This window comes from Equus przewalskii, chromosome 9 (assembly GCF_037783145.1).
Source record: "Equus przewalskii isolate Varuska chromosome 9, EquPr2, whole genome shotgun sequence".
In the NCBI taxonomy this organism is placed as follows: Eukaryota; Metazoa; Chordata; class Mammalia; order Perissodactyla; family Equidae; genus Equus; species Equus przewalskii.
Genome location: NC_091839.1, coordinates 73,487,693 through 73,515,581, shown reverse-complemented (window position 1 = coordinate 73,515,581; position 27,889 = coordinate 73,487,693). Strand labels below are relative to the sequence as shown.

General features: G+C 41.8%; 1 protein-coding gene and 1 long non-coding RNA gene across 3 annotated transcripts in view; both read right to left on the bottom strand.

Moving 5' to 3' along the window:
* Positions 1-27,389, bottom strand: part of RSPO3 (R-spondin 3) — an 88,934-nt gene extending 61,545 nt beyond the window's left edge. Inside the window, exon 1 of one of the 2 annotated variants that reach the window (XM_008544686.2) lies at positions 25,856-27,389. In XM_008544686.2, coding sequence (XP_008542908.1) covers positions 25,856-25,952 — 97 coding nt within the window. In that variant the 5' untranslated portion in view covers positions 25,953-27,389. The remainder of the gene's footprint in view (positions 1-25,855) is intronic. The other variant, XM_070559355.1, reaches the window with a different exon arrangement.
* Positions 808-25,258, bottom strand: LOC139073650 (uncharacterized). The gene is made up of 3 exons (XR_011522653.1): positions 25,156-25,258; positions 22,744-22,828; positions 808-945 (listed from the first exon to the last, which is right to left on the bottom strand). It is a non-coding gene; the product is annotated as an uncharacterized lncRNA (long non-coding RNA).
* Positions 27,390-27,889: the final 500 nt, after the last annotated feature.

Sequence of the window (27,889 nt, the reverse complement as noted above, 5' to 3'; positions counted from 1 at the left end):
TATGATATACCAAACAGATTGCAGCATTGGAATCTAGGTTCTGTTTCTGTAACAATTTAAGAGCAAGCTTCAAGGTTTTGCCTTACTTTAATCCCCTTCTAAAGCCCAACTGCAAATGTACTAACGTCTATTGTAAATTGCCATGTGGAAGAAATCCATTATTGCATGCTGCCAATTACCTCTGATGGTCATGGATTTGTGGCTAGAGAATTTCCAGAAGTACAAAATTTAATAGACTTTAGGTTTAGAAAACAGGTTTCACTAAGTTCAAAGAAAGTGCTAAATACATGAAAGAAACATTGATTTTATAGCTCAAGATAATCAAAATTAATAAATTAACAAATTTGATAAAAGTCATTTTTAACCAAAAAACATACAGATTCTGGGGCTGGCCCTGTGTCCGAGTGGTTAAGTTTGTACTCTGCACTTTGGTGGCTCAGGGTTTCACCGGTTCAGATCCTGGGCACTGATCTACTCACCACTCCTCAAGCCATGCTGTGGTGGTGTCCCACATGGAAGATAGAATGACCTACAACTAGGATATACAACTATGTACTGGGGCTTTGGGGAGGAAAAAAAAAAGGAGCAAGATTGGCAACAGATGTTAGCTCAGGGCCAATCTTCCTCACCAGGAAAAAAAAACGAAGGGAAAAACAACCATACAGATTCTCTCTCTAAAGCTTTATTGTTTTCACAACATTCACTGTCTGCTCTTCTCTATGTAGTGGCCTTAAGAAAAAAAGGTAGGGAGAAGAGATTAATGGGATTCTATGATCTAAATTGTTTTTACGTCTGCTCTTTCCTCCATGTCCTCTCCTTTTATGAGGACATTCACACTGACTGGAAGCTTCTTGAAGGCAGGACTCTGGTGGGTCTTCATAATTCTTCATAATTTTCTTGATAATTCCCAGCTTCTACACAGGGCAGCTGCTTATCAAATAGGTTCTAAATAAAGAGTTTTTGATTAGTGAATGGATGAAGGCACTAAATATAAAAGATAAGTTATTTATTTGTGTTTTTAAAAAATAATAGGGGCAAGCCCCATGGCCGAGTGGTTAAGTTTGCATGCTCCGCTTCGGTGGCCCAGGGTTTGGATCCTGGGTGTGGACATGGCACCGCTCAGTAGGCCACGTTGAGGTGGCGTCCCACATGCCACAACTAGAAGGACCCACAACTAAAATATACAACTAGGTACTGGGGGGATTTGGGGAGAAAAAAGCAGGAAAAAAATAGAAGATTGGCAACAGTTGTTAGCTCAGGTGCCAATCTTTAAGAAAAAAAAATAATAAAGATGTCAAAGCAAAACAATATTTAACAGAAAGTATCCATAATAATTGATTTTAAGTGGGCTGTGCCTATGAACATACGGTAAAGAAATCAAGTTTCAAATCACATACACTTTGAGAATGCTTAATTATAAAATAAATCATTCAAAATAAAATAATGAAGGCTTTTCTAGGTGCCATTTACTTGAGTTACACATTCACTTAGAGAAAATGTAGAGTTTTTTCTTGTCTAAGTTAGGACAGAACATTTCTATCATGTCTTGGGATTTGGCTGTTATAGAATAATTTTTAAGTTTAATGTAATGTTATGGTCACAGAAAGAGATGTTTCATGGTTCCTCTGGAATGTTTGGCAATATTTGCTTTAAGAGAAATCTAATGTTAAAAATTTGAATTACTTGGCAGTCTCTTTCAAATTCTATTGAATCAACCCCAGAACATATTGAGAGTCAACGTTTCTTATTCGTTCCTAAATTAAAGCTTCTAACGACTGGGTCTCCACAACCATTTGGGCAGTCTGAGAGTGTCACGTATAGACAGCAAAATATCAAACGCTCTTTGAGTGAATATAATTACTTCTTGATATACGGTACTCCTTTATATTCTCAAATGATGATCTCTGAATGAATAGGGGTCTATCACAGCCCTGCATTATTATTTTTGACTAATAATTTGTTCAAAGAGCCACATGTTTATATATACAAACTTATTATAGATTTTGCTATTTTTGAAATACTGTGTCATCTGATAGTTTTAATCATTAAATGAATTAAAATTCACCTATGTTATTTAAATATACTAATGTACACTTGTGTATGTGTATGTACATGTACCTATATGTAAATATATATACATAATTAGACACACGACACACAGGTTCTATTTGGTCTTTTATCAAAGTCAAAGCACAGACGTTAATTGACTTGAAACCCTTAGGATAAGAGAATCTGCCACATCTTTTGTCCCAGTGAATCAACATTGAACATTCTCAAAGTTTGTGCCCACACCAATAGGTTCGTAAAATTCCTAACAGTCTCAGAGAGGAATGTCTTCACCAGCTGCTGAACACAGTCCAGTTAGAGCTCCACCGTTATTATGTGGGGAAACATACTGTTTTTAATGGAAACTATTTCTTGGAGAACTTGGAAATGCTTTCTCTTTCTCTTACTGAATAATAATTTCCGAAGGGAGTCTAATATTTATATTCTATAAATACTTTAAATAAAACCACAGCAATAAAACAGACCTAACATTAAGTAGCAATTAGCTAGACTTTCCACTAAAATCAAGCCAGCTCAAAATATTAAGAAAATGGCTAGCAAATGATGGCAGATATAGAATTCCTGAAATCTAAGATATGATGAATATTTGGTCGCTAGACGCCAAGTTGGTGGCTGGTGGCGGTTCTTTGTCTATCCACAGGCTGCAGTATCAGGACTAGAAATGAAAGCCAGAAAAAGTGGGCTGCATCGTATGTACATTGTGGAGACTGTAATTAACGTTTTCAACAAAAATTTCTGATAACTCACTATATACCCAACGCAACACGATGCAGAAAATGGAGGCGTGAACAAGATAATCTGGTCCCTGACCTCATGATGTTCATCAGTTAATAAACAAGTAAACAAATAATTAAGTGATTAAAGATTGTGATGAGTGTTGTGAAGGAATAAGCACGTGGGTAAGGCAGAGAATAACTCTGGGGAGCTCCTTGAAATATGGTGGTCAGCAAGGGCCCCTTGAGAAGGCTGCCCTTTAGCTGAGACATGGAGAATGACGAGGCAACCATGAAAACCTGATTCCAAGTGGAGCATCAGCAAGTGCAAAACTTTTACAACTGTGGAAAGAATGAGGCATGAGGAGCAGCACAAAGGGAACCAGTGAGGCTGCAGTGCTGTGAGCGGTAGGGATGAGCTTCGAGCCAGATCCTATGGACCCTTGTGGACCAAAGCAAATAGCCAGGACTACATGTGAAGTGCATCTAGACTCTGTGTTGCTAAGCAAATATCAGAAGGAAAGGAAAGAACACATTTTGCCTGCTATAGTTATTCACTTTAATTTTTGTTAATTTTATGGGTTATGGAACAAGCCGGCATCTTGTATTCCATGAAAACATGTTCTCTTATCAATTGTTATATTAGAGGAGAAGTTCTAACCAGCCACAACTTAGGAATTTACATTCAGGTTCCAGTCTTTGAAGAGACTGTGCCTCGATCTACATGTTCTTTGCTCTTGGGAACATTTTCTTTCTCCTTTGTTCCTCCTATCTCTCTCTAGCAGTAATTTTAGTTTGCTTTGGGGTTTTAAATGTTCAATTTCTTTTACTAGAGTGTTTGTGTTTGGGGGTGGGTGGCGGTGATGGTGGTGAAGAGAAACAGGAAAGTTATGAAATATATGAGATCGTAAGAACAAATAAAGAAAATAAAAAGTAAAACATTTTGCAATCTTACATATAATCTTTTTTGTATTTTTCTGAATTCTCGCCTTTAGTGATGCTCATTGACACAGTCTAAATAATTTAGAGCGACAACATGTTAGTTTCACTTTTAGTAGAACTTCCTTTTAGAATGTCAATATTATGTTCTTTTGTCCATCAAATGAATTAATAATCTATGGGCTAATTCTAAAGTTGATTCTTCAAAAGTCGTGAAAACCATATTGCGACCTACCAGACAGCTGTAGTTGATTCTGCTACTGAAACTACAACCAAAAGTATTTGCAGAACCAAAAATAGTTGTTTTTTTTCCTAACCACTAGTAGAAAATCTATCATAAGGTTAGTGCACTCTGCTACGGGTGTAAAATATAAGGGACTGCATCAGCATCTCCAGCTGTTGCTAAGGGAGGGAAAGCTTCCCCTTCTCCAAGTGGCCATGTTCCCAAGTGGAGGTGAATAGAGGACAAGAGGGCGTGGACAGGGGTAATGGAGACCCAGATTCTGTAGAGATCCAGGACCTGTTGATGAGTTAGTGGGTGGTAATGACAGCTTTTTTCATGAGACAGATCCAACAGTGTTCATCCAACAGTGGGAATCATTATGTGCTCTGGTCTGGCTGAGAGAGCCATCCCCCCCCCCTTTTTTTTTTAGGAGAGAATTAATTAGAAATCAACATAAACAGAAAATGTGATAGTTTAATGGGAATGAATCTGCATGAGTGTGATTCCATAACTGCTAAGTTCACATTCTTGAAGGAAACAAACTTCAGTTTGTGCTAAAAACAAACTCTACTTTGTTATATTCTGGACAAACTTGGATCTTCCTGCCGCACAGCATACTAAAGTAGCATATGTGATGGCTGAGGTCTTAGCATAAGCAAACAGCATGTGAGGGGCTTGTGGTATTTTAGCAGGCTCAAGAAGATGTGCAAATAGTGGGTATACCATTAAATAAGTCCGGCTTTATGTGCACATCTAAGATGCTGTGCAGAGAAAATAAGCGGATTTCTCTCCTAGATTCATAAAGTTGCTGACAGAACAGAAGGTGCTGATATGCACCTTTGTGAGTATGAGGCATTTTTGTACTTGTATGCACGACTCACTGCATTGCCACCTAAGTCAGAAATAAGCCCTGCACCCCTCTCAGAGGAGCACAGGCACTGGGCGGGGGAGAACTGGCTTTGGACTCATACAGAGTTCTGATATTTGCTATCTGGATAACCAAAATTTCTCTCTCCATCCAGCTAGTCATTTAAATGAATTATCCAACATCCAGACACTGTGCTCGTTATTGAGCATCCAAAAATGAGTAAAACCAATAATCTGTGTCAAGGAGTTCACAATCTGCTTATTTATTTAGACGAAAGTTGCTTAACCTCTGTGAGCCTAGGCTTCCTCATCTGTAACGCGGGAATAGCTACGTGATAGATCCTGGGGTTAGTAAATGAGATCATCCGTAAGCACCTGGCACTCTCATGGGCACTCATTACAAATCAGTAGGTCTAAGACATTTTGTTTTACCCAAGAAGTACTAACTACATCCTCATGCTGTTTCCACTCTTATTCCAGGCAGCTGGGAGCTTTAGTCAATAATAACTCTCTCAAAACACTGCAAGCAAGGAAGCTGGAGAGAGGGCAGATGCCGGTGCTTGTCTAACACAGGAGATTTGGGGAAACTCAGGGAGCCAGGGACTCACTAACAGTCACAGGCAGGGCTACTTTTTATGAAATGCAGACATAGCTTTCAATCAATGGGGGCCTCACAAAACATTCTGGGCACGAAGCCCTCTGGGTCTGTAGCAACCCACTGAAGACAAGAACCTGCTTAAACAGACTGAAAGAGGTAAGGCAGGCCATAAAAACAATCCTGGAAGAGTGTAGAGAACCTGCAGTTCTATGCCAGTGGTTCTAAAACTTCACTGTGTGTAAAGTTGACTTGGAGTACATTTTAATAATGCAGTTACATAGGTTACACTTCCAAAGATCTTGCTTCAGGGATGAAGAGGTGGGCCTAGGTAGCTGCATTTATCAGAAGCACCCCAGGTGGATGTGAGACAAATACCACACTTTCAGTATCACATCCTTGCCATCTTCACAAATAAGTCTTTATTCAGTGATTACTGGAAATACTCTTCTAGGGGCTGAGAGACAAAACATGGTCTCTGACTCAAGAAACCTACAATACAGTTAGTAAAAGAATCTTTTTTTTTTTCTGAGGAAAATTGGCCCTGAGCAAACATCTGTGCCAACCTTCCTCTACGTTGTATGGGGATTGCCGCAGCATGGCTGACAAGTGGTATAGGTCCACTCCTGGGATCTGAACCCAGAAACCCGGGCCCCTGAAGCAGAGCATGACGAACTTTAACCACCATAGCATGGTGCCAGCCCCAGTAAAATAGTCTTTTTGTATTCTAAGGGCCACAAATACATAGACTAGAAATTCAGTGCACAAGAAATTAAAAGGCAGGAGCAGTGACTGAAGATTGAGGTATTTGGAGACCATGGGAGCAGTTATAAATAGTTATAGGACTTGAAGGAAAAGAAAAACTTAGACAAATGAAAGGGGGAAAAGAGAAAACGTTATAAACAAGTGTTTATGTAGGAATACATCAAGAATATTTGAAAGAATGGTGACTATAACTAGAATTTAAAAGGACCTCAGATCTCTTCCTTCTCCCAAATTTCAGATGAGCACACCGAGGTCCACACAGTTCATTATCTTCCAGCTGATAGAATCATAAACCTTTGGAACTTTAGAGGGATTTAGTTCAAACAGCTTCCCCAGAACAGTCTATTTAACCATGTCTAACAAAACAAATCGTATGATATTTAGGGGCAGCCAACATAATTATTTTACAGCATCTGCTCATGTTGAACATTTTAAAACTTCTCCCCATATTGAACATAAACCTGTCTTTCCGGAAGCTCTACTACCGTAAAGCACACCCAATACGTCTTCTCCTTTTTCCTTGAGGCAGTTTGTCAAACAATGCTTGCTGCTTTGGATGGAAAGATGGATAAGACCTAGGAGTGCAAAGCATGGTGAGAGACCATATGCAAAGTAAAGCCAGTGTGGTAAACATTACGTACGAGGCCTGGGCAGGAAGGAAACTGCTAACCTCCTGGAAGCACCTTCTTTCTTCGAGCTGGATTTTGAGAAAGAAGGGGAAACCTGGTGGGGGTTTGAACTTAATCTTATATGTAATTGGGAGGAACTGTTTACGGATAAATCAGTGTCATGATCTAATTTGGTTTTAAGAAAATACTCTGGGACGGCAGAGAGACGAGTCACTGGGGAGGAGAGTCCACAAGTTGAGACAGTCAGCAGGATGTTACGTTCTGCACCTGGCATGGCTGTGAGCTGAACTGGAAGAGCATTAGTGGGATGCACAAGAGGATTTTAAAGTTATTTCCAAAGAAGAATGGGCAGGATTGACAGGACTTGACAATCAATTTTAAATGGGCAAATGAAGGAGTAATAAAAGTTGATTTGAGGTTTTCTAACTTGAGAGACCAACCACAAAATAATGTAATTAACTGAGATAAGGGGATTTAAATATTAAACTGGATGGATAGGTGACAGAGGCAGGGAGAAAAGCAGGTAAAATGATTATTTTGAGGTCCTGGGGGCTTGGACTTCTTATTCCTCCTTTGTCTCCCGGACATATAGCCCAGGACGAGGCATATTAACAGGTTCATAATAAATCAGAAACAATAAATATACCCCTTCATTTTATATAAAACAAAACCCCCCAAAAACCCCAAACTGAGGCTTATGGAGTTTTGGTACTTTGACTAGGATCACCTAGCATTAGTGGAGTTCCTCAGTTTTTTTTTTTTTTGGTTTGACTGAAAAGTAAAATTTATGGCGTGAAATGGAGGGGAGAAAAAGTTAAGAATAAACATAAAGAGTATGAATAGCAGGCTAAGGAGTTTACTGTGAAGATAACAAGGAAACATCACAGTTTTGAAAGGTGATGGAATTTTAGGAAAAGTTGTTCATGCATCATAGGAGGTCAGAACACACAGTTGGAGGGACACTTCCAACACAGCAGTTCAACACACCAGAGCATGCACAAATTTAGGTACGGAATCTAAGAGTTTTCCAAAGTCAAAGAGAGCTAAAATGCTGGAGCTAAGCTTAATTTCTTACAACAGCAATATCCCATTACATCATCCAGTGTTTGAGATCATTCTCTGATGTTCAGTCCTGGGTGAGTAGTCATCGTGGAGACAGGACGTGGAAAGTTGGTCAGGAAAAGTGCCCAGAGTAGGAGCAGAGACACCTGACAATTATTGCTCTGATTTTCCATCTTCCCCACTGGATAAAACAAATTTTCCGATGGTCTATTATAAATGATCAATCTATACTTAGACTACTGAGCCCAAACCTTTTGTTACAAAAAGAGATCCAACATGGCTCATTTTCTATCACACCCCAACAGGTATGCCGCTTTGGACCTTCTGTCTCACCAGAAGGCTCACTATTAGCTAATTTCTGCATCCTAATTCATTCCCTATATCTAACAAAAATAATGATTATAGACAGTGAAATAGCAAAATTGGAACTTTTTTTCCTTAATCATTTTCCAAAATAGCATATCACTACAAGTCTCTATTTTTATTTTCCTTTAGCTATGAAAGACTACGAAGGGAGCCATGGGCTTAGAATTTTATTCTTAGATCTGAAAGCATTCATGTTCAGTCTTTAAAATAGTTTATTTGGCACCCTTTTCCCTGGGTATCTTCCCCCGCACCCCATGGGCTCACATCTGATCTTCAAATAGGAAAGGACCTTAAAGATCCACCAGTTCACCTTGTCAGCCAGTAAGAATAATCTCATCTTAACCCAGATTTCCCCTAATTTACATGCCTTTATCATCAAACCCAAAGAAATGATACTGATAGTAGGAACTTCACAGAAGATAAATGGGGATTGCAGCAATGCAGGAAAGGCCATGGACTTGTAAAACAAAACAAATATACCCCTATAAGAAATCTGAGGCTGAGTTCTGCCACTTTGTGTTACTATACAAATAATACACTATACAAATCACTTAACATCTTTGAACTTTATCTGTCACATGAGAATGGTAAAACCTGCTCTGCCCATTTCACAAGGGTATTAAAAAAATCAGATAAGATGATGATGGGAAAGTGTTTATAAGCTGTACAAAATTATATTGATGTTATTGTTAATGATGGGCATAATGATACTTTGCCAACTCAGGGCCAGATTTGAGCCTAACCATTCCCAGGAATAGAATAAGAATACATTTGATGGGAAAACTGACAACTGTATTTGATGAGAGTATGTGTAGTTGGCTTGTTTTTTTAAATTGTGCCGTATCATGAGTCATATTAGACTAGGGCAACAGGTTATAGTAATTTTGTAAGATTTGGATCTCATGGAATAAGGAAATAAGGAGATTGTGAAATAAATCTCCATTGAGTGAACAGAAATTCTCTTTGAAATGACCATTAATTAAACAAATAAGATATCAGATTGCAGAAGATCCACAGAGCACTTCCCTGGAACGTCAGTCCTTGGGTCCATCTGCTGTGCGTCATTTGGTGTTACAGAATGGCCACAAGAGTTGTTTCTACTCTTGGCTCCACTGCAAGGTGACTTCAATCTAGTAACTTACTTCTCTGGTCTCGCATTTTCCTCTTAGGTAACATGAAGGCCTTCTGCATACATTATTCCCCCAAGTCTTCCTGGCTATTACAACATGTCGTACACCTAATCTACACATGCCCTTTCTCCAGTATTTTCTCTCAGTAAACGGCACCATCCAGTTGCTGAGGGCAGGAATCTAGAAGCCCTCCTCGTCCACATCTCCAAGCCCTTTCCTATGGATTCTACCTCCTTAATTAACAGCGCTGGCAGCTTTCTATTTCCCACCCCCACTACTGCTACCATTTAGCAATTAGAGTCAGCTTTTAAGAACAATCCTTATGATCTTATCAGGCCCCTGCTTTAAAAACAGTTTAAAGTCTTCTCAATGCACTTCCCAAGTAACCACTTCTGTCAATTAGCCGGGCTTACTCTGTCTCACCCTCACTTTTTGTCTAAGGAGGCATTAGTAGTTCCATCTCAGCTGCAGAAAAGGACTCTCCCCGATTTAAACCTCCTCTGGCATTCTCCTTTCATGGGTTTAATGGAAAGCAGCGTGTAATGGGGAAAGCTGTGTCTTAGTCAGACGATCTGGGTGTACACTGAGTTGTACCATTTCTGGCCATGTCATTTTGGTTTGTTTCTTAATCGTTTCGAGCCTCAGTGTCTTCATTTACAAATAGTTAACATAGCATGAGATTGTTGTGAGACTTACAGGAGATAACACATATAAAAATACCTGATAGTTACCTTTCTTTACTCAAAACCCTTCACAAGTTACTAATGACCTACAGAAAAGAACTGGATCATGTTGTTTTCAAGACTCTGAATTCTGGCAACTGGCATCTTTAAAGCTGTCAATTGATGTTATGAAAGGTCATCAACAGCCTTATGTAAGAAATCCAAATAACTTGTTGACACGTGTTTGCCAAACTGGTGCTTTAAGTAGATTGGATTGTATGCTCCACGTAGTGGTCAAGGGGTTACCATAAAAGGGGTGAAAAATGCCTTGGAGAGATGGACAAAAATGCACTATTTTTAAACATAAACAATATTTTAATGTTTGTTTGGTGAAAGTAATTCCACTTAATGAACTAGTGTGAAAGTTCACTATAGAAATTAGTCAATGTGCCGAAAATGGAAATTTGCTCAGCGAAACTATGCCATTCCATTACAAGCTTTATCTAACAATGCCAACTACGTTTACAGTGCGCATAGCATACTTCCGATGATTGTCACACACGTCATGCTAAATGATGACTCCTATTCATTGGTCATAAATTTTCAGACAAGAAAATACTGGGAGGCCCAATAAACTCCAGTGTTTTCAGTTGATCTTCCTTCCACCTTCCTGCTTCATCCCCACATGCTGTCTAGTATCCTTGTTTTCCAGAGAAAAGTCTGGGTGTGCATCAGGCTCATTGGTAAACTAATTAATTTCCAATTCTATTTAAACAAGCCTTAAAAAAATGTTATACAGCTTAGAAAGAGTATCTAATAGTTCTAACTTATCTTAAGCCGAATACTGTTTAATTCTGGCTTTGTATTTTCTTTCCTTAACCACTGTGACATGCTATGATGGCAGGTTTCAAGTGTGTGGTGCTCACTTTGTAATCCAGCACATACTAAATGTTCAATAAAAAGCTGTTGAGTGAATGAATGAATTTATGCTGTTTTAATTAGGGCTAAGTTTAATTTCAATTGTTCCCCATATTTTCCCCCAACCAGAACTTTCTTTTCACTTGTCAGCTTTTTAAAAGTATGGTCTAAAAAACTCCATGAAAGTACAAAGAGAAACTTATGCTTTTGAATTCAAGCCCTAACTTCACATTCTTGAAGTTTTGACTATCTAAGGTTAGATCATGCTACATGAAGAAAATGGAAAGCTCTTGATCTTACTGTTGGAGGCGCTTCAAGATGTCTCCTGCTTTTAGACAAATGAAAGATTATGAGTCCCATTCTATAGTGAATGCGACTGAATCATAGACTAAATGATTTGTCTAAATGATACAGCAGAGTATTAATTATAAATCAAATCCACCTGCCCCCTATTGTGGGCTTTCTCTAGCTATAGCCCAAACTTAAAAAAATCTAGACGCTAAAAAGGCAATTAGAAAGATGTTCTTCTCCTGCAATGAAGCTTATAAAGTTTCCAGCTCATCTCGCTTAAGTCACTTTTTATTATTTTCTTTGCTAAATCATGAACAAATGCAGGATTCAAGTGGGATTCAGTTGGAGACTCAGCAGTGAACTATTGTTATCAGATGTTTGAAGCAAAAAAGGAGGAGGAAAATCCCATTGTAGATATTTTATCAGCATTATTTGCATGGCATCCTTTTTCTAAAATGCTTTTCCACAGGAAAAAAAAATCCTAGTGTAAAGTAAAAAAAAAAATCCTACTCCTGTAAAGAAGAAAAAATTGCATATGCTAATGAGAAATCTCAGATGGTGACTTGTCAATAAAGAAACTGAATTCAAATTCACAGCTTCTTATATTTTTGTGTAGACCTTAAATCCTCAAGGGAAGAAAGAAACACTTGTCTAAAGGAGGTAGACCTTTTCTTGTCAAGGATCACAGTAATCATTAATACTGCAGAATTAATTTGAAATTCAGTCAGTGAAACCTCCGATGCTCTAAATTAGTTAGGTGTGTAGGCCCCTAGTATATAACAAACACTTGAAAACGCCATACAAACAGCAAAGCACAGAAGTGGAACAGTGGTGAGCTTCCACCCCTTGAGGCAAGGGTACCACCCTATCTTAACAAGTGATATTTGATATAAGCATTAGAGGCCTGCCATTATCCCTTTTAATAGTTCTTAAATAATAATATGGAAACTAGAGCTTACATCAGATAGGATCTCAGACGTATTACTTCATTTTGGTGGGAATATGGAGAAACAGCTCAGAACTGCATTATATTGGCATGGTGATAAAAAGATCTGTAATTACCCCTCACCTTTTTTAAACCATTAAAACAGCAGGAGCAAATTTTTACTATTTTCAGTTTAAGTGAACTCATTTCCCCCACATTCTGTGCGCATTAAAACATGTCATCTCTATCGTGATAACTTAAAATAATGTTTTGCAGCTCAGATTACATACAATTCAATCTAATTCCTGTCCTGATTCTTTTTCCCCTCGTCTTTTCTCCTGTGTACAGTATTGGAATCTGTGCATCCGATAGCATATGGCCTGCTGTTGCAAACATTAATAAGATCTATCATTTACGAACAGTTACTTACACTTTGTTTAATCTCTAATGGAAAGGATTTCTCTAAATATTTACACCAGAACAGTTGTCAGAATGAATCCTGCAAAATTGCTGGCAAACTCCCAGGAGCTGGGGGCTGGCGTGGAGGGGAGGGGAGATTCCTGGTCCCTGGTCGTATAATTTTAAGCAGTCCTAGAATTTCAGGGAGCTGCTTGCTAGAACATGAAAGGTTTGTATTAACAAAAAGGTACTTCAGTGTGCAGACCAATTCAAGTAAAGTATCTGAACAGCCACTTTCATTTATTGCTCTTGTAAAAATGACTCCCCATTTGCTTCAGGTTTAAAGTAAAGGGATTATTTAGGTTTCAGAGACCCAGTAAATAAATTGTGTATGAGGAAAGAAACTTGTACAAGAAGTGTGAAGAAACACCAAACTTATTCTCTGCAATAGCCCTCGAGGCACTTAATATATAGAAATGACTTACTCGCATGAGTTGCTGAGTGAGAGTCAGCATGCAAGAGTTAGTTAGACAGGAGAGAATTGAAATCTGCCAAGATAAATGCCAAGATAAATGCAGCAGTGTGTTATAAATTAACTAGGCTGTCTGTGTGTTTGCTTTTTCTTTAGAAGATTCTAAAATTAAGACTCTTGAACTCATCTTAGTAGTGGTTTAGAATTTGGGGAGTGGATGAGGAGGTGAGTTTGGGCTAGGAAGGGAGGAGAAAATATCCTGCACTGGAAAATCTTGGCAATTTTCATTTGAAATGTGTTCCTATCTGATGAATGACAGCACTTCTGCTCCACAGCCTATGAATTAAGCCGTTTGGTTAAAAACTGTTACACAAAGCTTTCTGGGATTGTAAGCTCTCCATTTACAGTATGGGTAATATATTAAGTTCAGAGGCCAACAGTTTATAATGAATTCCTGGCGTGTCAGTGATATGTCCACATGGCTGCTGAAGATGGTAGCAGTAGCCTGAAATAGTTTGGAGATCTTCCTGGAGCTCTCCCTTATTCTGTTAGAAATTAAACTTTGAGGTGTGAGCACATAATGCTCACAAGTCTGAAAACACACATGAATCAGGGCTGGGTCCTAGAGGCTCCGTGCTGGGTGGAATGGCACATACTATTGATTGTACTAGGGCCAAGTATGCATTGACATGATCCTGCACGCCTAGTTGGCTTCCAAGGGAATCCCACTGATCTATGTTAAAAGCTTGGATCTACATCAAGCTCTGGACAGAGCTGAAAGGTGGGTGGATGTCCTATAAATGTGCTATAGGAAAGAGAGACTCCCTCTTCTAAATTATATTAGTTTTTGTAGAGGGGGCTAAGAGTTACCATCTTGACAATGGCATGAAATGAGTGGGTAAATTGAGGCCAAAGGGGCTAAGGTACCATCTTTGGACTTTATTTCTTGCTACCAAACAGTAGTGAGGGGCCTTTCAGACTTATATCAATAAATTGGTCATAAATTGGAAAACAAGACTGAATTCTGTAAGAAACAAATATTCAGCTGCTCACTACGTGCTCATTTAGTTTGTGGTCAAGCAGCATTTGCCTATATCTTTTGTATTTCATGGCATAAATTAATGCCATCAAAAGGTAGTGATACAAGTAAACACAGGTCACAGTTTTGCTGCTAAGTTTCCAAAAATTAAGATTCTTCTATTCTTGGATTATCTCATGGTCAAATGAAAGACTGAGGAAAAGTAAATATATAGTTCCATCAAATTGGTCATATCGAGAGCAGGTTATTATAACTCTCAGATGTGCACAGCACACGAGGTCGGGGTTTATTTGCTAAATGTTACCTGGAGAGTGCCAGTTGCCAGAGGAGGCTGGCCAGAAAAAGAATCTGCCTGCCTGCCTGCCTGCCTCTCGGTGGATTTAAAATAAGCAGTATCACACATCCACATGTTTAAACAAAGAGAGCTAGTAGTCTAAGGTCACAGGAGTATTGAAATCTGCCGAAGTCATCTGAATCATAATGTGAAATCACATTAAGGACAGTGATCAATGAGAATTTTGCGTCTTTGTTCCATTAAAGAGCCATCACATGAGGTGACAGTGTACCCTTCCTGGGTATTTGAGGCAATGCCAATAATTTCAAAGACAAACTTTCACTTAGATTATTAAAGTCCAGATATATTTGTGCTACTTGAATATTTTCCTAGAGAAAGATTAAACAATCTTCTAATTTCTAGCATATTGAAAGTTTAACAATCGAGGACCACTTAGTTATTGATAATGTCTACTTAGCTACTTAACAGCACCATATTTCTAAATAGTATTGTTTTCATCCTGAAATCGTAAGTTTGCTCTTGGCCATTTCCTAACTCGAGAGGTTTTAGAACTCTTTTTTTCCTGGGGTAATGTACTACTATTTTCTTCTTTCCAAATGTACTTCAGTAATACTATATCTAAATTGACCTTAGGATATTTACAAGGATCCCTTCCCTTTCCATCCTGATCAGACACTTCTCTTACAAAGACTCAGACTAAATTCCTTGGGTTCTTTTTATCTGCTCAGGAGGGAGGAGCAGACCTTGCAATGATGCCAGCAGGAGCTCTGTGCGTGCATCTGCATTTATGCAGGCAGATGAGGTGGTTTATAAGATGATAGTGACGTGAACTGTGCACATATACCGGCGGCATATTTCCATCTCTTGCAGGCTTAGGGTGAATAACCTATTGAGGAAAAAAAAATGGGTGGAAAAGTATTGTTTTCTGGTGGATTTCCTGCTCTCTGTAACTCATGATCGCTCCCAACCCTTGGGGACAAGTAACAAGGTCTGACCGTGGAGCAATGGCTCAAGCGTGCTGGGATGACCCTCCTCCCAAGGAGCCTGGCTTTCCTCAGTCTAATTACTTTTGGCAATTGTAGTTATTGCGATTTGGCCTAGTGACTCACTGGAACCCTGATTCTCCCAAGGAGCCCCCTTAACAAGCAGAATGAAGTCTGACAGGAAGTCCGCACTTCCACTTCACTTTTACACGGAGCTTCCCTGGCTTATGACAAGGTTTGAAAATCCTTCACGAACTAGAACATAATAATAAACAAGATTTAATGAAGATAGCCACCCAAAGAAGAGCACATTAGGAGAGAAGTAAAAACAGTAAGTTCACGAATAAACAACCTACCGCAAACCTTAACCCATTAAGATAGAGTTAAAACTATGCTATTTATAGTAGTTTTACTGATCACCAGTAGTCACTCTAGTTAGTCAGGAATTGTAGAAACTATAAAAGAAAGAGATGTTTACTTCTTGTTAGGCAGTTTTCTAATCATCACGTTTTTCCTAAAAACAAAGAGGACTCTAGGGCATGTTACCAAGCATCTGGTAAGCCATGAAAACAGTTGTGTATTATTAAGTAGCTTTGAAAAAAATTTGTGGTATAGCTGATATCCCATCTTCTACAGTTATCCTGTTTCCTCCCTCCCTCACCCACGGTATACACTCAGCCCTGACTGCCTCTGTTCTGGCAAGCAGTATCTGTCACAGTCACTATCTTGTCCTACTGTGGACACTTTGCTCTCTTTTTCTTAGACCCTTTGGCAGTAACAACTCTACATCAGATGGTCTTGTTTGCACTAGTCAGCACCACAAGTTTAACAATACTTTATTGATAAACAATATGGGGCTATTGCTTTATATTTTAAACTACTATCTGTTCAAATGACATATAGCTCATCCTTATCACAGTCCACACAAGTCTATTTTGTCTGTCTAACTCTCATGAAATTGGCATTGTTTTCAACAGGTGCTCAGCCATAACAGGCATTCTTCAATCAAGGCTCCAACAGTAGTTCTCAGTCTTGCTACAAGTTAGAATTACCAGGACTACTTTTGAAAATACAGATGTCCAGGCCCCATTCCCAGAGACAGTTTCATTTGGTTTAGGGTGGAGTCTGGCACTGGTTTGCTTTTAAAGATCGCCAGTGATTCTCATTTGAACTCAGGGTTGAAAATCACTCTACCAAGATCCATAAAGCAAAACTTTGGAGTGGAGGTTACTGTTAATGCTCATGGTAAAAGTAGCATAAATAACAAATTTTATGAAGCACCCTAAAGATAACTTTTCTGGATAACAAAAGCCAGCCAGGGAAATATCTATTGCGGTTATAAACTATGCAAAAAAGATTTTGATATTTGACTGCAAAATTATAGACTGTGCTCACATCCTCATGTCTAAATTAATCTTCCCTTGGATATGCACAGTGGAGATGGGAAGATTAATCTTAGAGTATTTCATGCAAACTGTGCTATTCTGTGGCTTCTAATGAAAAAAGAATCAGCCAATTTTATGTTTAAAAACCATCAATAGGGCAGATTTAAGGAAAGAGAGGATAAAGGATAGAGAAGACAAAGAGATGTGGGGGAGAGTACTAAAATCCCGACAGTCGAGGTGGTGTGAAGAGGTCAAGGCGGGACGTGGGCTTTGGAGTCACATCTGGGCTGGAAGCCCAGGTCCACCACCTCATTTTTGAGTGATCTCGGGCAACTTATGTGGGACTGTTGGCACCTTCCTTACAGGGTGGGTGTGAGGACTAAATGAGAGAATCTTTACAAAAGCCTCAAATACAGAGTCTGGCACTCATAGATAATTAAAACATGGCAGTTATTTAAATAATAATCATTATCACAATACTCACTGTAACAAACAAATATAAATGTATATTAAAATAAAATGTATGTGAATAGAACAGTGGCTCTGAGAATTCCGAAGCTGTAGTTTACCAGGAGGCATTTACACCGACTTTGGCGTAACATTTTACCTCTTATTGGCAAAATGTGACTGATACCTCCTCTCCTTATATGACAGCCTTTGTCAAGATGACTGTGTTCATATCTGTGAGATCCCTTTGGATGAGAGGAGAACATAACAATGAGAAACCAGCTGCTCTTTTTCTGACCAACTTATCAAGCATATGTTAAGAAAACAGTGTTCTAAAGTAAGCAGCTCACAAATTCTGTTATTTTATATTGTGTGGTGGTGGTTTGTATTATGTGGTTATAAAATGGGGGCTGCTTTACCACTTACTCTCAGGAATGTGCTTTGTATTGGGGTATAATTATGAATATGCTTACCAGCTAGTTTTCTGAGGACAATTTTTGGGAGTGAATATAGTGCATTGCATTATCGTGTATTCATTTTAGAAAGATGTTTTAAGGTAACTAAATCTAATCCCACGCCCATTGCCAAGAACTCAGAAACGAACAAGGGAGAGAATAGACACACTAGAAAACATAACTTGCTTCTGATACAGAAAGCCCAAATTGAACAGGAGTAGAGAGAGAGGGCACGGGTCCTGGTTGTTACTGAGGCCAGAAAATGACTCAGTGGGGATGTTGTAGATGCAATCCGCGCACCGTGTAGATGGCCTGGGTTCCTTTGCGTTTCATCCGTTCCTGGGATTCTCTTATCATAAGAGAGCGGTTTACAGGGAAATCTGCTTGAAAGTAGAATGCCACTGTTCTGAGTAGATGCTAGGTCCAAATGGAACCACATAAAAGAAACAGGTTTACAGCTTAAGGAAACTTATCTTTCATTGCCATAAAGTTTTTCAAGTGTCCTATGATCTGTGGCAAAGTCATATAGTCCCACAGGTGATGAGACTTCCAAGTAGGAGCTTCAGGTGGAAGATGCAGCAACGTGAACCTTCAGCTCACGGCATCAGTTACTATTCTCTTATATAATATGGAGAGTATTATAAAAATGAAAAACGACAGTTGCGAATGATATATTTGACTCTTTAAAATAGATAAAATACCTTAATGTAATACTCGGATTTTGATACTACCGGTAAATCTCAATGTCAGCACTACAAACACTGTCGATATCAATAAACAAGGCACCACTAGGTTTTACCTCATGCATTCAATTATCCCCTTTATGTGAGTGACTCTAAAATACTTATCTTCAGCCCCTGACACTCTCTGAAACTTTGATTCTAAGTTACTAAATGTCCTGCCGGCCCTCCAAATAAAGATAGCTCAAAAGAAAAATGTTTCCTACCAAATCAGCTTCTCCCACTTTCTTGCCTTTTTGTTTATTTCCATCATTTTTCCAGTCACCCAGACCTGGGTCCTTACATTCCAAAGTTTAATGCCAAATACAGCCCTCCTCCTCTTTTCCCTTCATATCCAATTAGTTGGCAAGACCTATTGATTTAATCAATTATCAGCAGTGTGCACTCTCTTGCTCAATCAGTCACTGTCACAGCACAGGGCCTTATTACCTTAAAGCTGGGCTATTGTAATTACCACTTCCAGCCCAGCACAGGCAGCTTCTGAAAGCCTGTCATGGTAGGAGAGCTCTGAAGCATCTCTCCAACTGGCATTTCAAACCAGATCCCTGTGCCTCTAAGCCCAAGGACATGCTGGACCTGCTGTTGACTGAGTATGCTGATCAATGCTATGACACTGGTTTTCAGGCACTAGAAATTGTGAATGAGGGGAATATCATCATTAATTTATTCTCTACTTTGATAAATTACTTATTAGTTAATCTTTATTTGATGAATTTACTTACAATAAATGAATCCTTATATTTGTTTGCATTCTTAATTGTCATCCACTATACTTTGTTGAATAATATGACTAAGTTTAGAAGGACTCCCTAGTCATGATTTACGTTCACATACCAAAAGATTAAAAATTGAAGAGACTATAGCAATCACTTAGATCTATAGTTTTGAGCAACCACCTCATTTCACTTACGAGGCACTGCAGCCTAGTGGGTAAAGGGACCTTTCTGGGTTATCCAGATTTTAGCAGCAGTGCAGGATGGAGAATCCAGGTCTTTTACTTCTCAGTCTAATTTTCCCAGCGTGCATGAGAGAGTCTCCCTCAATGGCTTCTTAGGTCTCAGTCTCTACCATAAACTTATGATACTTGCTATTCATCAAATTCTTAAAGGTCAGATGGAACCCTAATAAGGTAGTGTTTTGAAGACTGGATTAGATTCTTACATAAAGCATAAAGATAGTTAAAAGCTACCAAATACATATTTAATTGGGCAATAATATTCTTTAGTACCATAGAGTTTTCTCTAAAAAACTTCTAGAAGAGTTTTAGTGACAGCAGATGGTAACTAGGTCCCTTGCCAAGATTGCAACTAAAGCAGAAATGCTCTTATCAGATAAGAAGCACCTGCAACCATATTTTTTTAAATGAAATTTAGAAATTATCAAACTTCACATGCGAAAATAATTCAGGTATTTTGCTTAAAAGTTTCATGTTGTTGAAACACCTTTGGAGCAGAAAATGGGATTTCTTAGCACTCAATGGCACTTAGATGGTAAGTATTCTCAGCACCCCCACAATCCTTGAGAATGGAACATTCCATTCCTTTCAGTATTGCTGGATGAGCACTTTAATGAGAACGCTGGTAATATTCCTAAATGGAAAGATCTGATTAGTGGAATTAAATAGAAAAAGTGAGCAGCATGGTTTACAGATGTATATTTTATACTTTATATATTGCATTAAGGTATAATTGCAAAGAATTTCGAACTTACTGTGTTGTCCAACAGACGGTAAATTTGAAGATAATCCAATCATTTTAAACCTCACAATCAAAAAAGCAATTCACATTTTTCCTTGAAATCAAAAGCAAGGCAAAAAAATCTATATAATTTATGACGCAACACTTTTTCAAATGATCACTCTCAAAAGAATGCAAGCATACAATGCACTGTTAGGAGAAGAAATAGTCTTAACCAAGTAAAACATAATTTCAACACACTGTCTTGCATGATCCTTACCATGCTCTCAAAACTGAATGATGTTTTCCTAATGGCAACCAAAGTTGATTCTTACATTTCATGAAATATAATACCCACTCTGATGGCATTTCAAGAATTCACTACTTGGAAAAGGATTTTTGGGGGGTGGGGTGGGTGAATAGTGAGGAAGTGGAAAGAGAGGTTAGAACAATGTGCAAATGGGACATTTGGATAGAGACAGAGGAAAGATGGTTTGGTAAATGACTACATGTAGAATAGTTTTATTTTTTGATAGTTCATTCTTATGATTGCAGAGGGATCATTTCATCTTAACTCTACATAGGTACTGAGAACCCTCCATAGTATTTTATCAATACTAATAGGATTTAAAAGAACTATTGCATTTTTTAAAACGATTAACCATTTAGCTAGAAAATGCTTTGGATATTTAGTAGCAATCTGCAGATCTGTGTGCAGATTCAAATAGTCTAAAAGGATCAGATGACCAATAAATTTGGTTTGTAGTAATGTGGCAAGGGTTTCCCCACAATAACTTGAAAATGAAATTTAACTACATGTTGTAATTTCCATTCATCGCCTTCTGGGGACTCAATTTGTAGATTATTAAATGCCAGGAAAATATTTAATGGAAAAATGATTTAGCAAAACTTATCTACTTACACGCTGAAGTACTGTTCAGATTTCATGCTTAAAGGAATATTGAAATGGTGACATTAAACCACTGTCACACTCTTATATTCTCAATTACTTTACATACAATAACTTGGGACTAAAGAGAAAATATTTTAAAATTATCATTCTTAATGTTCTTAGTAAAATAATGTTCTTACTTCTATTGAAGTAATAAACAAAGAATTAAAATAGTATAAAAAGGGACATTTTAGAAACAACTCTGATAGAGTAGTGAAAATTAAATTAGAAGTCAAAAAAATAAATGTATTTTCTTGTATTTTGATATTACCACTACTGCCTAAGAGTTTGAATTTGTGGCTTTGCTTCATACAGATATCATGATATGTTGCAGAATATACTTTCTCCAGCAAATTTTACTCATGTCTCCATCTGGAAAACACTGTTTCTCTCAAAAACAAGGTAGACTGGCGACAAAAGTAGACGGGTTTGTAGCCAATATCCAAACCATACTTTCATTCAAAATTAATATTACAAAATGCATAGTAGAATGAAAGATTTTCCTCTCTTAAAGGTAACTTGTCATTTTCCAGGATTAGCAATATACTCACCTAAACTCTCAAAGAATGGCTCAACATGTGAAATAATGTCATGCTCTGAGCAATGACCAGTAGATTTCAATAAACCACTTTTGATTTTATTATGATCAAAATTATTTTCCTTGTATTCTTACTCCTGTATTTCAGACATCTTCATGAAAGACTTTAGTTTTTTTTTTTAAAGATTGGCACCTGAGCTAACAACTATTGCTAATTTTCTTCATCTTTTTTTTTCTTTTTTCTTTTCCCCAAAGCCCCCCAGTACATAGCGGTATATTCCAGTTGTGAGTGCTTCTGGTTGTGCTATGTGGGACGCTGCCTCAGCATGGCGTGGTGAGAGGTGCCACATCCACACCCAGGATCCAAACCAGTGAAACCCTGGGCCAAAGTGGAGCACGTGAACTTAACCACTCGGCCACGGGCCGGCCCCCAGACTTTAAATAGTTTTATAGATTTTGCAATAGGTGCTTTGTAATTATTATGTGTACAATGACTTCTCAAACTTTCATTTTTTTGGAATCGAAACAATTAAAACCCAATTAATAGATGGCATCAAATAAAAAGGATACTCCACTGGCATGCGATGTTTCTAACAATAGTCTTCTGGCATAATATGATCCTGCAATGTCTTTGGAATAATCAAATAATGTTATATTTAGCAAGCTTCACTATTACCATTAGGTATTTAATTCTTTGACATTGGTCACTTATGTATAATACATATAAATATCAGTTCAAAAATTTCCAGTCAACTAGAGCAGCTTATTCTCGAAACATATTGAATAAGTGATGGTCTGGAGACCATCAGGTATAACATTTAACACACCTGGCATCTTCTCTATGACACAGATCAGCATATATTATAAATAGCAGGAGACGAGTTCCACTTACTAGCTGTATGGTGTTATATAGATTACTTAGTCTCTCTTTCTCAGGTTCTTTTTCTGTAAAATGGGTATATTAATACCTGCTTCTCTACTTCAAGTGGCTTTTTAAGGCCCCAAGTGAATAATTCAAGTGAACATCAGTGCAATAGTAAGGTATTGTGGTTCCTATTATTATGTCAAATATGACCTTTAATTTTATTAGCACATAACCTGGAATCCAGAAGCTGATAGTACCAAGTTGCAACGTCTGAGATGAAAATGAGTTAAAAAACTGCGCTCGGGCTTCTTGACTTAGCATCTGGTACTTAAAGCTAAGGCTTACCTCTGAAAACATTGCTGGCTGGGGATTTCTGAATGAGGATTGCCTTTCATTTTTATCTTGAATTCAGTTTAGTTATCTCTAGGAGCTGTATATGAATCCAAATAGGTAAGAAAGTTATTGTGCATTTATTCACCTATAACTCAATAGAAAGTTTTTAAGGCCCAAAACTCCTGTTTAAAATCTTTCTTTTACAAGAGGAAACAAGATCACTAGTTTGCAACAAAGCAGAGACAAATTGTATAAGCGTTGTTGCAAGGAAACAGGAGAACACTGATAGGGCTTTATCTACTATAGCTGAGGATTGGCCACGGTTCCTTACACTTGACAAGATTTAACACTGCAAATAAATATCTTTTTTGACAGAAACATTCAAGAGACCACTTAAACAACTTTGAACAATAGTTCTTACACCTTAATTTTCTCTCTTTCATATTGTTAGCTGTGATTTTAAAAGTTTAGGAAAGCAAAGCTACTTCACTACGTACGGACCAGAGGTATACTCTTAAATATTCACTTTAGTTGTCTCTTGAAGGAAAAATAGGAAAGACCGCCTCTTTCTAATATTCTTTTGACTACTACCTTATTTTTCATTTTAAAAACCATTTCTGAGTCCCTATTGGAGAAAGGGGTTTTTTATACGTTTCTTTCAGAGATTTCCAAAGAAACAAGCACTTGCAAATGCAATTTGACCTTGAATTTAGGGACCTTTAACGAAGATCTCTCCTCACCATTTAACCCTTCCCCATTCTCCAAAAACCGTCCTGCACCTGCCAAGAGAGTCTCGTCTGTCTCCTCGGAGGACGCAAGGGGTCGCCCCTCTCCCAGGATTTCATCAGCAAACCCAGCCGCAAAGGCAGATTCAAGTGCGAAGCAGCAGGGAGCAGCCACTGCAACAGGAGCTCTCTCCCAGCCCCACTCCCACAGAATAATTGGAATTTCAACCCAATTCCACCGACTCCTTTTCTTATCCTGGCTACACAACCAGAGGGCGCCTTTGACTTGGCCTTGAGACTCGTAAGGCAGGTCGAAAAGCAGTTGGCCTTTTGACTCGGCGATTCCTCTCTAGCCCCAGCCTGGAGGTGTACCATCCCGCTGCTCCCCGCAGCCTCGGGGACAGGGTCCCCGGGCGGCTTCCCGAACCGTTATCCTCGCTGGGGGAGATGGGAACGAACGGATAACCAGCTTTCTTTCCAGTGTCTTCCTTCGGAAACAGAGTCCCCAAAACTGCAATCGAAGACACCACTAACACTGAAGTTCAGGACCCTGTCCCGCCCCAGCTCCTGGCCCGGGGGTCGTCCGTGGGGTGAAGGAGGGAATGGGCTGTGGCCGCCGAGTGGGCACAGGCTGGAAGAGCGATGGAAAGCAGGAGGCTGCGCTTGTGCTTGGCATCCCTTTCCCCACCGACCTGTGGCTCAATTTCCCCGCCAGACCCTGCAAGGAGAGGAGGCGGAGACCACCAGGCGCGAGGGCAAGGCTCGAGCCGGGGGCCGCTCCTTCTGTAAGGCGGCCGCACGACTTGAGTGAAAGTGTGGGTGGAGTTCCGAAGAATACAAACCATTCAGAGGCCAAGAATAATAAATCGGACGCCCTGACATGTTTAGCTTGGGTCCTCCTGCCCCCTGCTACGCGATCCCAGAAGCAGTGAGGCCGGCCGGAGTCCCTGGCGCTCCGGCCCAGCCATGTTTTTTAAAGGTAATTTTCAGGAGAATCAAACCTTGTCTGCCCCAGGCGAGCGGCACAAAGGGAGCTTTCAGGGGACCCTTCCGTCCAGGGGCAGGGCAGAGACGAACAGCGGCGGGGAAGCGATCGCTAAATCTCCATCTCACACAAACCTATGCTGTGTCCTCTACGCGGCAACCTGCCTGCCCCGAGGGGCCTCGCGGCCGGCGCTCCGAGTGGGCTCGGTGCACATGACCGGGCGCTGCCAACCGTCCTCTGCTCCCCCGCCGGGGAGCTCCGAGGGGCCAAGACAACAGCATCGCTCGCTACGACCTGCGAGCTCCGCGGAGGTTTCTCCCTCCCTGTCCCCACCAGCGTCCCCTCCACTGGAGCCAGGGTCGAGCCCGGCTCTGCTCTTTGCGAGGGAACTCCCCAGGCCGGCAGAGACCCCAGCGTGCCGCCGGGCTGCCCTGGAGCAGGAGAGGTGGCCTTCTCGTGTCTGTTCCCTCTTCTCTGGAAGACGCCGCCTTTCAGACAGACCCACCCAGGTTGAGGGTGCTCTGGGGGTGTCCGTTTAATCCCAGCCAGGACACTGTCTCAAGAAACCTTCACAAGCCAGCCTTCCAAGTACCAGGAGTCAGGATAAGGGGCAGCGAGGAGGCGAGCGCGAGTCTTTAGGGGGAACCCCACCCTCAGTATGGGTCTGCCCCAGGGGACACACTTGAAAGGGCCTGAGATGGTAAAAGCGCTCACGCGTGACAGGCAAGATTGTAACTGGAAACCCGGCACCTCCGGCTCCCAGCGGCGGGGCTCGGCAGTCAGACCACGGGAGTGGGACCGCGAGCGGCTCCGCAAGCGCGCAGGCACGCGAACCTTGAGCGCCTCGCGCGCCCCTCTACTCCGGCCGCGCGTGGCTGGGGGAGCACCGCGCAGGCCCCGGCTCGCTGGTCCCCGGCTGGCGGGCCAGCTCTTCCGCACCCGAGCGCAGCCGGGTCTCCCCACGCGAGCCGGCCATGCGAGGTGAGCGGGCGCCGCGACCGCGCCTACCCAGGCGTTGACTCGGTGGTCGGGGCATGCCGCGGGCCAGGCGTCCAGGATGCCTGGGGCGCGAGGCCCCCGTCTGCGTCTCGGAAGGCAAGCGCAGATCCCGAGAGCTGGTCTAACCAAGGACGGAACTTCTCCGCGAACCTTAAGTTACGAGGGGGCGGGAGCCACCTTAGCGTCGGGGCCGCGCGACTCTGGCACCGGCAAGGATGCCGGGGAAGAAAGCGGCGCGGGGGGAAGGCGTGAAGGACACCGTCCACACCGGATCCCACACTGTTACCTCCTGTCGGAGGCGTGGGGTGCAAGGCGGGGGGACCGCTGCCGCTGGGAGCAGACTCAGGACAGGCACAGCGACCCGACAGGTGAACGCGGCGGGAGGAAGCAAACGCGTAAAAACCCCTGCACTTACTTCTTCGCTGGCGCCTTCCCCGCGAGGCGTTTTGGCTGCCGATGTATTCCATAAAGTTCAAAATGATAAAAAACCAAGAAATCAGTCGCAAGTGCATAGTAACCCAGTAATGTTTCCTTTCCTTTTCTCCTTTTGCTTGTGATTAATTATATTGAATGTTTCAGAAATATATGGAGGTGTAAGGCGTGTAGAGAGAGAGCAAGGGAGAGAACCCAAGCAGCGGACAACTTCTCCACTCAGATCCGATAGACAGGCGTGCTGGGATGGCAAACGAAGCGGGTCGGGTGGAGAGGGAAACCAACTATTGTACTTTCAAATTGTCCAAGCCCTGAACCGCGGCAGCTCCGCAGGGGTGGCTGTCAACGCCGCGAGCGAGGGTTCCGGGAGCAGCGCGCGGCCTCGCCGGGGCGGCCGCAGGTAGCATGGTGCGCGGCGGCGGCGGCCGCGGGCGGGATCCGGGCTGGCGGCGGCGGCGACGGCCCCTGGGGCTCAGAGGTGGCGGCGGCTGCGGCGGCAACGGCGGGGGCCCGGGGAGCGCAGGGGAGCGGGCGCCGTGGGCGCCGCGGCCATGGCCAAGGGGCGGCGGAGAGACCCCGAGCTGCTTCTGCCGTTCGCGAGCAGGAGCCGCTCCAGTGTTGGGTTGGGCTCTCAGGAGCACCCCAGCGGGGAGGAGGGAGGGAGGGAGAGAGGGAGGGAAGGACCAGCGAGGGAGGGGAGAGGGGGTATGGCTGCGGGGGGCGGGGGGAGCTCGGGGGCGGGGAAGGAAACTGCTGGAGCAACAACCCTGAGCGACCTCAATAACTTTCAATTTCAAGAGGGAAAGAGGGAGCTGGAAAAGTACAGGCGTTACGATTTGGCAGAGGGACGGGAAGAGGCGCCTAAGGGGTCCCGGGTCTGCAGCGGAGCATCTCTGGACACTGCAAAGAAGGCGGGAGAACATGAGCCGGGGACAGTGGGGGAGGCACTGCGCGCCGAGAGGAGCCCCTCAAAAGGGCAGCTCTCCCGGGGAGAGGTGGGCGCGCTCCGGCTGGGAGTGTTAGGACCGAAGGTCCAGCGGGGCACGAGACCCCCGCCCCCACTCCCGAGTCCCGCTGATTGCCTCCACCTCAGGCTGGGCGCACGCGGCTGGCGGTGGCCTTGCGCCCCTGCGCCCCTGTGCTACCACCCCCGGCGCCGGCGCGCTACGGCTGGATCTTGGGCAGCTCGCCCGTCGCCCCCTTGGCAGATCGCTGGAGGGTTTCTGGCTGCGGACTCCTGTTCAGTTTCCTGAGCCCCTCCTGTGTGGCTTTTCTCCTTTTCTTTCAATAAAAGTAACTGCACTTGGGCGCTGGGCGGGTGGTCTGGAGGAAGCTCAGTGGGCGCTGAGGGTCAGCTCGGCCGCAGGTTACCTGCCTGGAGAGGGGAGGCTCCGGAGGTGTGTGCGCTCGGGACTGTCCCATTGGAAATTCAATTGTGCTGCGGCTGACTTCCAAACTGAGCCTTTGCTGCGGCTCTGGAAGATTCCTCCTTCGCTCAGGCAGTTCCCTCCGTAGTCAGCTTGCTTCCGCTGGGCGGTTTCTGTCTCACCCTCTGTCTCCCTATCTTCCTGAGAGAATCTGTTGTACAATTTGGTTTCTTATCTAGGGGACTGGGAATGATATTTGGAAAGATTTTTCCCAGTCTTGGGGGAGGCAGGGAGGGCCCAGTACTTCCTTCTGTTCCCAGAGCAAGTGGGGGCCCCCTGGCAGCGGAAAATAAGATTCAGTGGTCAACCAGGGGGTGGGACCACAGAGGGCAGGCAGTTCTGAGCGATGCGCACCCTACTATTAGTTAATGGTAAGCTTCCCACCTCTTTTCTCCGTTAGTACAAGTCGATGGGCTTCCAGGAGTTGTTGAAGAAGTATTTAGTTGAAAGGCACAAGCCCCTCCAAATGATTTTCATATAAACTTGTCCTATGTGTTGTATGTGACAGAATATCTGAAGGAGTACATTCTGTAGCACTCCAGTTTTACACAGCCCCAAACTGCCAAGGTCATTTTGAAACAGTCCCTGAT